The following is a 12,826-nucleotide window of genomic DNA, read 5'->3' on the forward strand; positions in this document are numbered from 1 at the left end:
CAAACTCAAAATTATTTAAATATAGGGCATCTCAAAAGGGCGCGGGGGTAGTCCGTTAATGGCTCTGGCAGATAAAGGGCAAATCTTAAGACACACACTCTCTGTCTGTAGCTAACTGATTTTAATAGGCCCCTAGCAGTAGCATTTAACACATCTCAATCAAGCACCACTTCTGAACAGTGGTAATATCACAGAATCTAGGCCAATCATGGGTAAGGGGTTAGGGCGTCAGACTTGTAGCCCAAAAGTTGCCGATTCGACTCCTGATCCGACAGGTTAGTAGGGGGAGAAATTAACAACTGCTCTCCTCTCCCCCATCCTACTCTATGACTGAGGTACCCTGAGCATGGTATTGTCCTGCCGCACTGCTCCCTTTCGGGTGCCATTGGGGGCTGCCCCCTTGCACGGGTGAGGCATAAATGCAATTTCATTGTGTGCAGTGAACACTTGTGTGCTGCGGAGTGCTGTGTCACAATGACAATGGGAGTTGGAGTTTCCAAGTTGGGCTGTCTTTCACTTTCGAATGAATAAATATGAAGGCCTTTATTTTACATCTATTTCTCTGTTTAGTTTTTTCAATGTAAATTACGTTCAAGACTAACTAGACAGTGGATCTCAATCAGGGGCGCAAAAAGCGTATAGTATATGCATTATACGTATGCATTGCATATAGGCCCAGCGTCAGTGAGGGTAGCCTGTTTCTGACCGCACCTTGTGTACTGTATGTGTGTGTGTAGCTCTAGAGCCCCCTGGTGGAGCTGTATAAAACAGTACTATGAGTAACACATACAGTAGTTGATACAACACATGTAGGCGTTGTGATTCCTGTTATGAAGAGCAATACAGAGTAGAAGTAGCAGCAGTATTATAATAGCCATGTATAGTGATAGAGGTAAATGCTGTGCTTATTAATCAACCAAGTAAAAATGTGCACATCCCACTGTAGGCCAGGTGCAGGACAATCCAAACAAATCTTGTAAAAACATGAAAAAAGGTCCAATCTCCCTATGTTTTTATTTTCTGATTTTTAATAAAATGAATGCAATGTTTGGACTCATTATTAGTCAGTTCAACAAGTACAATACAAGTAGAATACAAATCAAGTCCACATCTATCTAGTTAAATGTGATTCATTCCTCATTCTATAAAATCTACTAAAAAGGTGCCGTATCAGCCTTTCGAAATTAGTCCTCTTGGATAAACAACTTCTGGTGGTTCCTCTCACCAAAGACTGCACAAGCTCTCATTTAAAATAAAATAAAAATCACATGGCTTACATGGCATACTCTTCTTCAAAACGTATATAGCACCAGTCATACTCACATAATCTCACAGTTTTCATGGTCACGGTACCCCCTAAACCTACGCATGTGTGTAATGTACTGTAAATGTACAGTATGTGTACTGTAAAATGTGTACTATGTCCGTGTGTGTGTGTACTATGTCCATGTGTGTGTGTGTACTATGTGTATGTGTACAATATGTATGCATGTACAGTATTGTGTGATCCTCAGGACCTGAGGATTGCACGTAGCTTGTGTGGGGAAGGTGTCAGGGTGAAGCCCACGGCTGGTGTGAGGTCCAGCTGTTCCTCTGAGACACCAGCAGGGGGCTCAAAGCAGAAGCGCTGCAGCAGAGTTGTGAAGAAGAGGAAGAGCTCCATCCGGGCCAAACCCTCCCCCAGACACACCCGACGTCCTGAGGGGCACACACGCACGCACGCACGCACGCAGGCACGCACACACACACACACACACACACACACACGCACACGCACACGCACACACACACACACACACGCACACGCACGTACGGGCGCACACACGCACACACACACACACACAAGAAAGCAAAGGAGAGGAGAGTGTTATGTTACTGTACCTCATATTACACACAACCAACCCAATTATCATAGAATCTTACCTGATATGATCTTTTGGCATGTCAAAGCTCTTTGCCCAGGATCAATGTCAATCAAACAGCAGATGACAAATCAACATGAACATTTTAAATCAGCAAACAGCCAGTTGATATGAGATTGTGTTGATATTTGACATGGTCGCATAGTCACTGCACACTACTCTCTCTCTCTAGGTCATCCTCAGACGAGCCTTCCATCGTTGCTTCCAGTCATCTCGATTCTCCATACATCTTTTCAGTTCACTGGCATTCTGCGCTCCGGTGTCCTTCTTGAGTAGGTCCACCAATGTTACTTTGGGACGTCCTCTTAACCAGCACCCATGTGATGGTTCCCATAGCACCAGTTTGCTGGCTGGCAGTTCTGGGTGCCTTTGGCAATGTCCTGCAAGTCTCATTCTCCTTACAGCAATCTTCTCGCTCACCCTTGCTATTCCCTCGTATAGGATTTTGTTGGCTACATGTGCACTTTTACTGATGTTAAGCACTGCACGCAGCATCCTGGTGTAGCACCCATCAAGGGACTTCTCTAGGGTTGGTTTCAGGGTCCAGCATTCACTGCCATAGAGGAGGACGGACTCTACTGTCGCGTAGAAGAAGCTGAGTTTGATTGGACGGGGGAGGTTGGAGTTCCATACACTGACCATACCGTTCAGGGCCCTCCACGCAAGTGCCTTCCTCACTTTTAGATCTTGCTCAGTAGATCAATCTGCACATTACAAATATATACTATGCATACACTATCAAAATCAGTACTAAGAACTCTCAGTCTCTCTGGGCATACAAAATGGCATTTTGAATACATCCAGATTGAAGCCACCTCTAAGAACCTGTCATTTTGGTGACCAAGCTTTGTCTCTGAGACTCTCATAACAGCCAGACAAAGTTCTTTAACCCATTTTAGCCTGAAGACTCATTATGTTGTTTGACTTTTGGTGCCTGGAGACACATATACGCTGCGTTCAGGCTCTTGAGATTTTAGCTTTTTAAATACAAATGTGGGTATGTTACAGCTGAATGAACACATTCTAATGCAAGATGAGGGTCTTAGGGTATAAGTGCAATCATGTTTCATATTTGTATATGCATCAGAGGCGAAGATATAGGTTTTCATAGGCTGAGGGCAGCTTTCCCAACAAGGGCTTAGGCATTCAGCAGGTGCTTTTTGCAGGTGCTTTAGGCATCAATGGGTGAAAGAAGCAGCTGTTCCATAAATACCTGCAGAGAAAGCGAGGAAAGCATCCCGCTTGACAAACCGGCCGTTGCCGTCCAGGAAGTGCTCCGGGTAAAAAGAGTGAGGTCTCTCCCACTCCTCCTCATCCCTCAGCACTGACGTCAGCAGAGGGATCACTGACGTACCCTACAGAGGACACAGACTGTTAACAAGAAAGAACTTCTGCAATTAATGACTTTTTGGATGATGCACTTGTAATCGAGGTGTTTCAAGGTCGTTACCACTCGGGCCACAAACTTGCCACCTCTTAGTCAACGCATCAGTTCGGAATGGGCTAAAGGGCCACTACTGCACTGTATGAAACTTCGTGAGGGACGTTTACTAACGTTCCACGCCACACTCTGCTAGTTGGCCTCCATTACACCCTGATTAACCCCTGTTTTTGCCGTAACATCAGACATCTTTTATTCAATGCATTTTAAGCAGAAAAAGTAGGCCTCCCATCCGGAGACATAGACATAAATGTACACCCCACTGTTTTCAATGGACATTTTTCCTGCTTTGCTTCAAAAACGAAACTTGTTTGACGTTACTGTAAATAACTTTTAAATATCTAAATATCTTTTGTTGAAATGGGTGTTATCCATGTGCCAGGAGAATCATGCATTTTTGTAGGAGAGCGACAGGGAGGGTGTCAAGTGAACACAGCATTTCACACTGGTTACATCACTATGTTATAAGCCCACGTAGCAAACTAAATCAACGTCATGCATTTTTTTTAAAGAGGTGTTAAATGCTAATCAAGCACAAGTACAAGTACAGGGCTTTTCAGGGACAGGACAATTTCAGAGGAGACAGGAAAAGTGTTTAAACCACAGCCAGAGCAAGGGCTGACATTTTAAAACTGAATACAATACAACATGATACAACACCTGTCATCAATGCAAAATGAAAAGTCTTCATATTTGTATTAGGTGTGATAAGTACAGCATACAACTTTCACACAGGATTAATCAAAAACCCCTTTCCCTACTGCCACAAAACTTGTGAAATACTTGTGAAATGCGCTCTCTCTCTCTCTCTCTCTCTCTCTCTCTCTCTCTCTCTCTCTCTCTCTCTCTCTCTCTCTCTTCTCTCTCTCTCTCTCTCTCTCTCTCTCTCTCTCACTCTCTCTCTCTCTCTCTCTCTCTCTCTCTCTCTCTCTCTCTCTCTCCTCTCTCTCTCTCTCTCTCTCTCTCTCTCTCTCTCTATCTCTCTCTCTCTCACACACACACACACACACACACAAACACACACACACATCACACACACACACACACACACACACACACACTCACACTCACACTCACACTCACACTCACACTCACACTCACACACACACTCACACACCTTTTCAATGAAGTATCCCTGGAAGGTGACGTCGCAGCTGGTGACGTGCGGGGAAATGGGGACAACACTGGCCACCCTCTGGATCTCGTGGATCACGGCGTCTGTGTAGGGCAGTCTCTTCCTGTCCTCGGCCGCGGGCACTCTGCCTCCAATCTCCCTCTCCAGCTCCGCATGCACTCGCGCTGCAGACAAAAAATGAAACACAAAACACTATGGTATGAATATATGCAGCACCCCTAATTCCTCAATTGATGGCCCAGCCCCCAATATTAGCATGCCTCTATTAGTAACCATAAAATAAAAGCCTTTCTTTTCATATTTAAAGATTTTGTTGTCTGCCCCTCCTTGTAGCCTGGTAACAAACTATTAGTAGTCCCGGACAGTATTTGGGAAAATGTGGTAGGCCTACAAAGGTCAATTTTGGTCTTTTTTGGCTCAAACGTCAGGTGGCACAACTACAGCTAATGCTAAATTCATTACGTAGCAATTGCTTATTAGTGTTCTGCAAAGAATATGCTTCTTTGATAATCCACTAAAAAACAAAAAAAGGTAATTTAATCCATACAATAGTGGCATTAGCTGTGATTGCAACATCCTGTCGTGTAGTACTACTAAAATGTCATTGTCCGTTGAAAGATCTTTCCCCATACGTTCCTCTACGTCATTGTGCGGTTGTCCATCTCTGCATACACTTGGTCTGGAGCCAAATAATTTCATTCTAATAAATGAATTTTTACGGCACAATTCATACAAGACACACAGTTCAATGTGCTTAACAGTTAAATTAACAACACTGTTAAAAACAAAAATAATGAAATTAAGGAGAAGAGAAGAAAATAAATTAAATAGATAAAAAAGTAAAAGCAAAAAAATGGAGCTTACAATAGCAGAAATAAAAAAATACTATTAAAAGTGCATAAAATCCTAAAGAATCAGAAGGTTTAGACCAAACAACAAGTGGCATATAGTCCCAAGGAACAGGACACTCAGATGTGCTCCCTTCTGGCAACAGGGGAGAGGAAAAACTCCCTTTTCACTTGATTTGGGGGGGGGGGGGGGGGGGGCAGTATAGTCTGAGAATTTGCGGCTCCGGAGCCTTTCGCTGTTCATCAATAAAACTTCACCAGCTTGTTTGGCCACCTCCCTCGGCTGAATTTGCCAACACGATAGGAGCTTCTGGATTTTCATATACCCATGGGCTTTTATCGCCACTCCCATCGTGGGTTTGCTCATCTCTCCACCACCGTTGCCATAACATCATGGACACGAAACCTTCCATACCGTCTATTTGTGTTGCGTCTTTCTGTTGTTCTTTTGTTGAGTCTTTGCATGTCTGAGTGTCTGTATGTGTTTTTGTTTTTATGTTATATGATCTGTAAAGTGTCTTTGAGTGTCAAGAAAAGCGCTATACAAAACCTATGTATTTTTATTCTTATTTTATTAATTCTATAATATTATATTTCCATCTGACCTTGTATGAGAGGGTACTTGGCCATAAGCAGCATGGCCCAGCATATGGTTGCTCCTGTGGTGTCTGTGCCTGCCGCAAACAGGTTGCCCACAACGTACACCAGGTTATCCTCGTGGAACAGGGGGTCCTTCTGGCCTTTAGCCTGGAGACACACAAATTCTTCAGAAAGAGTACAGTGCAGTCTTTGAAGCCAAGATGCGACACTTGCATAAAGGGCAGCATACTCCAGTATTTTCTGTGAGGAAATGCAATCATGTTTCTGTTTGGCTTTACAATCGTACCTCCACACTGAGCATACGAGTCAGGAAAGCATCAACAAAGCCTCTGCACTGCCTTGGATTGAGGGTCTCCTTCAGGTCCCTGGAGTATTGGCGTATCCTGTCATGGTCCTGGTTCACTTTATTCATGAGCACCCTCCAGTACCAGAGGACGGGACGCAGCCAAGGACATATGTTGTAGATCTGTGAGGATAAAAAAATAATGAGTTGTGAAACACATGTTGGATCTCAAATGGTGCAATCGTGCACTACTATGTTTCAGTGTGTATTAAATATGCCACACGCACTGAAACATGAATACTGAAGTGCACAAGTGGCCGATTTGAGATCCAGCATCAATGGGTAGCTTGTTTATGCCCTTCAGGTCACAGTGTATCAAAGCATCTGCTAAATGCATTGCAACCAGAAACTGTTTAATAAATAGACCTAACATATGTGATATCACCCATAGATGACACTTCTGCAGAGCTGAAAGGAAGCCTAATTTGTACCAGGGGACTGCCATGTTTGCACACCTAGTAATTGTTTTCAATCTACCTACTCATGTCATTGCACCAGATGCTGAAATCCCACCTCCTATGTGTTCCGAGGTCTGGTGGAACATGATGCTACTGCCAATCATGCCAGCCCTGCCAACCACGCTCCTGACAATTTGCAAAACTTACACTTGCTAATGTGTACAATGGAAAGTGTTAAGTTTAAAGCACTGGGAAATGGCACATGGAGCTTCCCAACTTCCGTAGGTAGTGTAGGCACCTTCAGTCAATGCATGTCAATGGAGAACACGCCCACCCCTGTCAAAAAATTGACTAAAACTGTGTGAATATGAAGAAACACATTAATGAAAGACCAGATTTGAAATGTGGTCATATAAATCATATGAGTTGATAAAATACATTCAAAAATCAAATTATATATTTTATGAACATAGTTAGCAACACACTTCAACTATTGTCCTTGTATAGTGTGTTGATGGACATTTTCACATGATTGAGCCATTTTTGACAGAGGTGAGCCTCTTTCTCCATTAATTTCCATTTCTCTGATCTACCTACAGATAATGGCCGCTACAGATTGCCGTAAAAAGGGGGGCGGGGTCACCTCTAGTGTTATTTTCTACCTCTATGGCCGTGGATCACAAACCTAATATTCTGTGTCGTGGATCAACAAAATTGACAGATGAAAAATCGATCTTTGGACCTAACTGTAAATAGGCCTATGTTTAGGCCTATTTGAAATGTGAAAATAGTAGTCCATAGGACTTTAAAGTAAAATTGTTTGTTATTGCTGTTTGTGTAAAGAGCTGGGCTGACAGTAATAACCCCACACAATACCTGAAAGGATAAAATCAGGGACCCATAATGAGCCTGCATGAGTGTGGGACCCAAATGGCGGAAACCTGGGTTGCCCAAGCAGGTTTTAGCTGGGGCACATACAAAACCCACCTTCAGCCCAACTGGGCTTGCCCACATAGGGCCACTGCTTAACCCGTGGCCAAAACCGGCTTGAGCCCATATGGGACCCACATGGGGCCCACAAAGGTGTGTTGGCAGGGTTCCGGAGCCTGAAAAGTCTGCTCCCGTAACAAGCCCTAACCAAAGCAGGAAAAAACTGGCTTCAATAGGCCTACTTTGATTGGAAGGCTGCAACCTGATTGTAATACAATACAAATTTAGTTCTTGATTTAAAAAAAAATCAAGATAGCCCACCTGTATTGAAGCATAACCCAGGATTGTCACGATGTCATTGGCACTGTCGACATGCGCCTTGAACTCTGGGTCTGCGTTGTCAAATCGTTGGCCATAGAGAATGGAGCAGATGATGTTGGAGGAAGCGTAGTTCACCGGCCTGGATGTGTCAAATGCTGCACCTGTATAACACTGATTCTTGAGAAAGTGGCTAAAACAGGTTGTAATCTTGAAAGAAAAAAACGAAGTGAATTACAAAATAATATGGTATATCCTCGTAACAAAGGTCTTGGCTTTTCAGAAATGCACAAGGCCAATCTCCCCATTTTGATTTTTTTTCAGAAATCAGGTTTTTCTCCGATCATACCTTGTTTTTTGTCAACACCGTCAGACACAATTAAAAGCAATAAAAAGTGTATTGATTTGGTTGCATATGTATCTGGAGTTTTTAAGTGATTGTGTGTGTTTTTTGGTTCACACATACGCCTTTAAATGTTGAAAATTCACTTTCCTTCTATTTTAATACTGCTTCATGTGTTCTAATTTAAAAATATGTGCTGTCAGACAATGCTTACTTAATGCCTAAATAGATCAAACATTTTTTTGTAATTTCACAAATATTCGTGTAGGCTTAAATTTGCTATTACTTTGATAATTCAACAACTCCAAAGGAAAATGTTGTAAGCACATTCATTAAAAATGTCCAAAACTCCTTCTTACGGTGGTGACTTAAGAACTGACTGTGGTGACAGTAATCTGAAGGTGGTGAAAGTGACCTAATTATTACCTACATTTAGCAAAATAAATAGCCCTCTCAAGTCAATGACTTAGTTGCAGTACCTAACCTGGCCACCATCCTACACAGTGCACCTTTAAACTAGTCTTTCTCAAGGGGGCCTCTACAGCCCCCCCAGGTGGCATTACGGTTTTTCTCGATTGCTTACACACAATTTTCGGAATCAGTTCTCGAATTATCAAAACTCTACACACAAATCTCCAAACCTCACACACAACGGGCAAAACTCTTCACACTACCTCTGAAAAATGCACGTTTTGTCTCAAAACAATGTCTTCTAAAAAGGTAATTTTGTTCTAAAATGACACACACAAGCAGTCATTTTAATACACTATTATGTGAACCATTGAACACTAATATGCACAAGGTAAAACTCTATACTCAACTTGACACACAGTAGAAACGTATTTTCTTAAGTAAAACAAAGGAGATACGCACTCCGCGCTTCTAAATTAACAATCCGGTGCAACCAGAGCAGGACCAAAACATAGGCAAAAAGGGAAATAAATCTGGTGCCACACGGATGTCTATTTTCTGTAATTTATTTTTTAGTGCAGTGAGACTAACGTTTCGACATGCGTCTTCATCAGAGTCCTCGGAGGACTCTGATGAAGACGCATGTCGAAACGTTAGTATTTTCTTAAGTGTTGTACTTACTAAAGAAGGTATTTTCTGTAGTAAAATACTGAAATATTGTTTTTAGACTCGGAGTACACAGATGTGTGTATATTTTACATGTTTTTCTAAAAATGCACCATTTTTTTTCTAAAAATGCTGGGATTTTTTTTTCATGAAAATTGGGTGTAATCCAGATATTTGTGTGTAGTGGTTTGAAAAGAGTGAGAGGAGGGGAGCTAAGTTGCCAATGGGGGACATTAGTCCATATGAAAAGTTATTTAACACTGCACACTGGATATTGTTCTTTTTTCTTTATTTTGTTGAGAGAACCTGAAGCCGCACTGGGGGAAATGTGTTGTTCACTCCAAAAAATAAAGAAAAAAGAATAGTATCCAGTGTGCTGTGTTTAATGAACTTTTCATATTGATCACATTTTCCTGCCTTCCATAAGCACCTGGACAACTGAATGGTTGTGCACAAGGACTACTATGTACTTTGATCATTAACTGGGAACATTAGTCTATTTTAATTTTTGTAATCAGTAATACGTGCATGAACACTGTACTCAATGAATGGCCTTCACCGTTGTGTTGTTGAAAGACCTCCATAAGGTACTGGATTTCTTCCTGGATCTTCTGTTCAATTGCTTTCTTGCCCATTCCAAAGTCCCTCAGCTTGGAAATTGCAAATCGCCTCATCTCCTTCCAGCATTCTCCATTGGCTAGCATTATCCCTGTGTGAATAGGAATGATGAGAAAATACAAAGTAGTAGGAGGAAATGAAAGTGACTGGGTCAGAATTAATGAATTAATGAATGGAATGACATGGAACCTGCAGAGCACAAGAAAGAGGCAGACAGAGGAACTTCGAAAGAAGAACCGGAGAACAGGGGAGAAAGACATCATGGCAACAGCAGGAGTACAGGAGAGGATGCAAGAGCATTGCCAATGACCCTAGTAAGAAATTTTAATGGATCTCATAGTTGAATGGTGTGTAATACCACAAAGATCAACAACAGATAATCACATTCAAAAAATTGAGGCTCTTGTTTATGTTACTATTGGCATAGTTGAGAAGAGTTTACTAACGTGTGTGTATGTGTGTGTGTGTGTGTGTGTGTGTGTGTGTGTGTGTGTGTGTTCGGGAGTGTGTTCGGGAGTGTTTGTGTTAGTCTACGAGAGAGAGAGAGAGAGAGAGAGAGAGAGAGAGAGAGAGAGAGAGAGAGAGAGAGAGAGAGAGAGAGAGAGAGAGAGAGGTAGAGAGCAGGAAGAATTAGATCGATTAGTCAGTAGGCCTGTCGGCAGGATAAGAACAAAGAAAATAGATGAGCAAGTTCTCAGATCCAAACAAACACAGAACTGAGTGAGTCTGTGAATGGGTATGCTAATTAAGCTATCCGAGCAATCATGCAACCATGACACAGCTGTCATCCTCCAACCACTGCAGTCTTGAGTGGACAGAAAACATTTCTAAGATAGGACCCACTTTGCCGAAGTGAATCGCAAAGTTATATATTTAGCCGGAAATGGAAAGAAAAACTAAAATTTTGGTCATTTACAAAATATCTAATCTCGCCATCTCTAACCTCGTGCTGGAGTTGTGTCTGATAGTGACGAAACCAATGACAGTGGACTACAATTGTCAGTGTCGGTGCAGAGTGCCCTAGAAGTTAGTTTTGATTCCATTTTAGTTTTTTGTCTAAATTGCAGACGTATGTCGAAAGCATGGACAATGGCATAGGTCTTTGTTAGAGGTGGCTGTAGAGGTAGAGTTTTGTAATAAAATGAAAAAAGAAATTACATTTGCAATACAATTAAGATATATTTTCAGGGGACCTATGAAGGTGAGGTCTGCTCTAAAGGTGCGTCAATATAGCCCTGAAGTGTAGGGGGAACTTATGGTTTGTGTTTAGAGTATGGCCCTTGGAGGACTTTATAAAGGGAGGGAATGGGCTACCAGCTGAAACGGAAAGAAGAGCAGGGTCTCGCCAACTCTACTAATATTTCACATGGAGGAAAATGTTAATGGACTAGCGTACGGATGGCAAGGACATGCTAGAGAAGATCAGTAGGCCTAGAGAAGAGTTACGTGCCACAAGAGAGGGAATAAATCATTATTTAAAAAAACATCACTGGATGTATGGTGAATATCTGCAAATTCTCACTAAGGATTAATTTTGGATTTTGCCCTCTTTTCTAACAATGGCACAGCATTGCCTCTGCCTGCTGCCATTGCCATCATATCCTCTTTAGATGTAGTAGTAAGGGCCACAATCCTACACTCAAAATATTTAAAACATTTAAAACTCATGGCTTACTTTAAAAAAAACTGTAACCTAACAGTCTATGAGCAAGAAACAAGTAGGAATTCAAACCAGTGACCTCACCTTTCCCTTTATTGCAGTCATGGAATAGGGGTGTGATGTCTCGGTCCCCAAACTTCTCTGCATAGTTCACAAGGGCTTCTTTGACAGTTTTGTACCCTGCCAAGACCAGCACCTTCTTCGGCCCAAAATGGACTGTGAAAACATTCCCATGTTTTTTGGAGAGCTGTGGGAGAGCAGTGGGATAAAACGGTTTGGAAGACAGAAAAACAGACAGAGACAGGAACATTCCTAAATCTTATTATCAGAACTTTGAGAAACTGTGTCAATTTGCCTCACCTCGCAGAGTCCCTCATCAGGCCTATTTAGGTCCAACTGCAGTAAGTTTCCCAATAACGGGAGACGCGCCGGAGATGGAGGTTCCTTTCCATGCCGCGTTTTGGATGGACTTTTCACGCAAAGAGAGACAAGCACCACACAAAGGAGGACTAATGTCCATTGAACTAAAATGCCACCTGAAAGAAAAATCATACTACGAGCCAACAGACCTAAAGTTTGGTCAGGTCAGACGAGGAGTCAAAACTTCACAGTGGAGTTTCGCCAGGGTTGACCGTTTAGGCTGTTTTGTCGGATCCCCCCTATGTTTTGCAAGATGTCGTATCGCTGCTGTAAGAAACAAACTGAAAAGCGATCAGAAAGACAGAGAAACTTTCCGGAAAAAAAAGTATTTTTCCACTGACTTTCAACTACTAGGTCTCCTGTGTCGTTTAGGCCTACAGGGCTGGCTTGCACTAATCACGAGATGTTCTGCCATGGGCTAGTCTTTCTAAATGTTTAGTTCACAGGTCACATAACGTAATCATCACAGAATGAAAGGAAGGTGTGGCAAAATAAACATTAAAACTAGGGGTGGGCATACATGAAAAAAAAAATCTTAATCGCATTAACTCAATGACTTTTCGTGATTAATCATGATCAATCGCATAGGCTAGGCCTAAGAAACACAAAATTAATTCAAAAGCCGCTTCAAAAGCACCTTTTTTTATATAAATGTAAATATAAATGAATGTTGCATATATTTGTACTGTAAATGTATTGTCCAACTGAACTACTTAATTGGAATAATATAATATAATATAATATAATATAATATAATATAATATAATATAATA

At 41.8% G+C, this 12,826-nt stretch overlaps 1 protein-coding gene across 1 annotated transcript; it reads right to left on the reverse strand.

Annotated features, from left to right (window-relative positions):
• Window positions 1–995: 995 nt before the first annotated feature.
• LOC134436938 (cytochrome P450 2K1-like) lies at window positions 996–12,468 on the reverse strand. The gene is made up of 9 exons (XM_063186303.1): window positions 11,994–12,468; window positions 11,718–11,880; window positions 9,915–10,064; window positions 7,939–8,099; window positions 6,233–6,412; window positions 5,952–6,093; window positions 4,481–4,662; window positions 3,136–3,277; window positions 996–1,698 (listed from the first exon to the last, which is right to left on the reverse strand). Exons 1-9 carry the CDS (start codon window positions 12,183–12,185, stop codon window positions 1,511–1,513), a joined length of 1,500 nt encoding a protein of 499 aa, XP_063042373.1. The 5' UTR covers window positions 12,186–12,468; the 3' UTR covers window positions 996–1,510.
• Between the last annotated feature and the right edge of the window lie 358 nt (window positions 12,469–12,826).

This window comes from Engraulis encrasicolus, chromosome 21 (assembly GCF_034702125.1).
Source record: "Engraulis encrasicolus isolate BLACKSEA-1 chromosome 21, IST_EnEncr_1.0, whole genome shotgun sequence".
NCBI lineage: Eukaryota > Metazoa > Chordata > Actinopteri > Clupeiformes > Engraulidae > Engraulis > Engraulis encrasicolus.

Coding starts and splice junctions, on each gene's coding strand:
- LOC134436938 (XM_063186303.1), bottom strand. CDS start 12,185: ATGATTTTTCTTTCAGGTGGCATTTTAGTTCAATGGACATTAGTCCTC. Junction 8,100..9,914: donor GGTCTTTCAACAACACAACG/GTGAAGGCCATT, acceptor AGTGTTATACAG/GTGCAGCATTTGACACATCC. Junction 3,278..4,480: donor AGGGATACTTCATTGAAAAG/GTGTGTGAGTGT, acceptor TGTCCTCTGTAG/GGTACGTCAGTGATCCCTCT.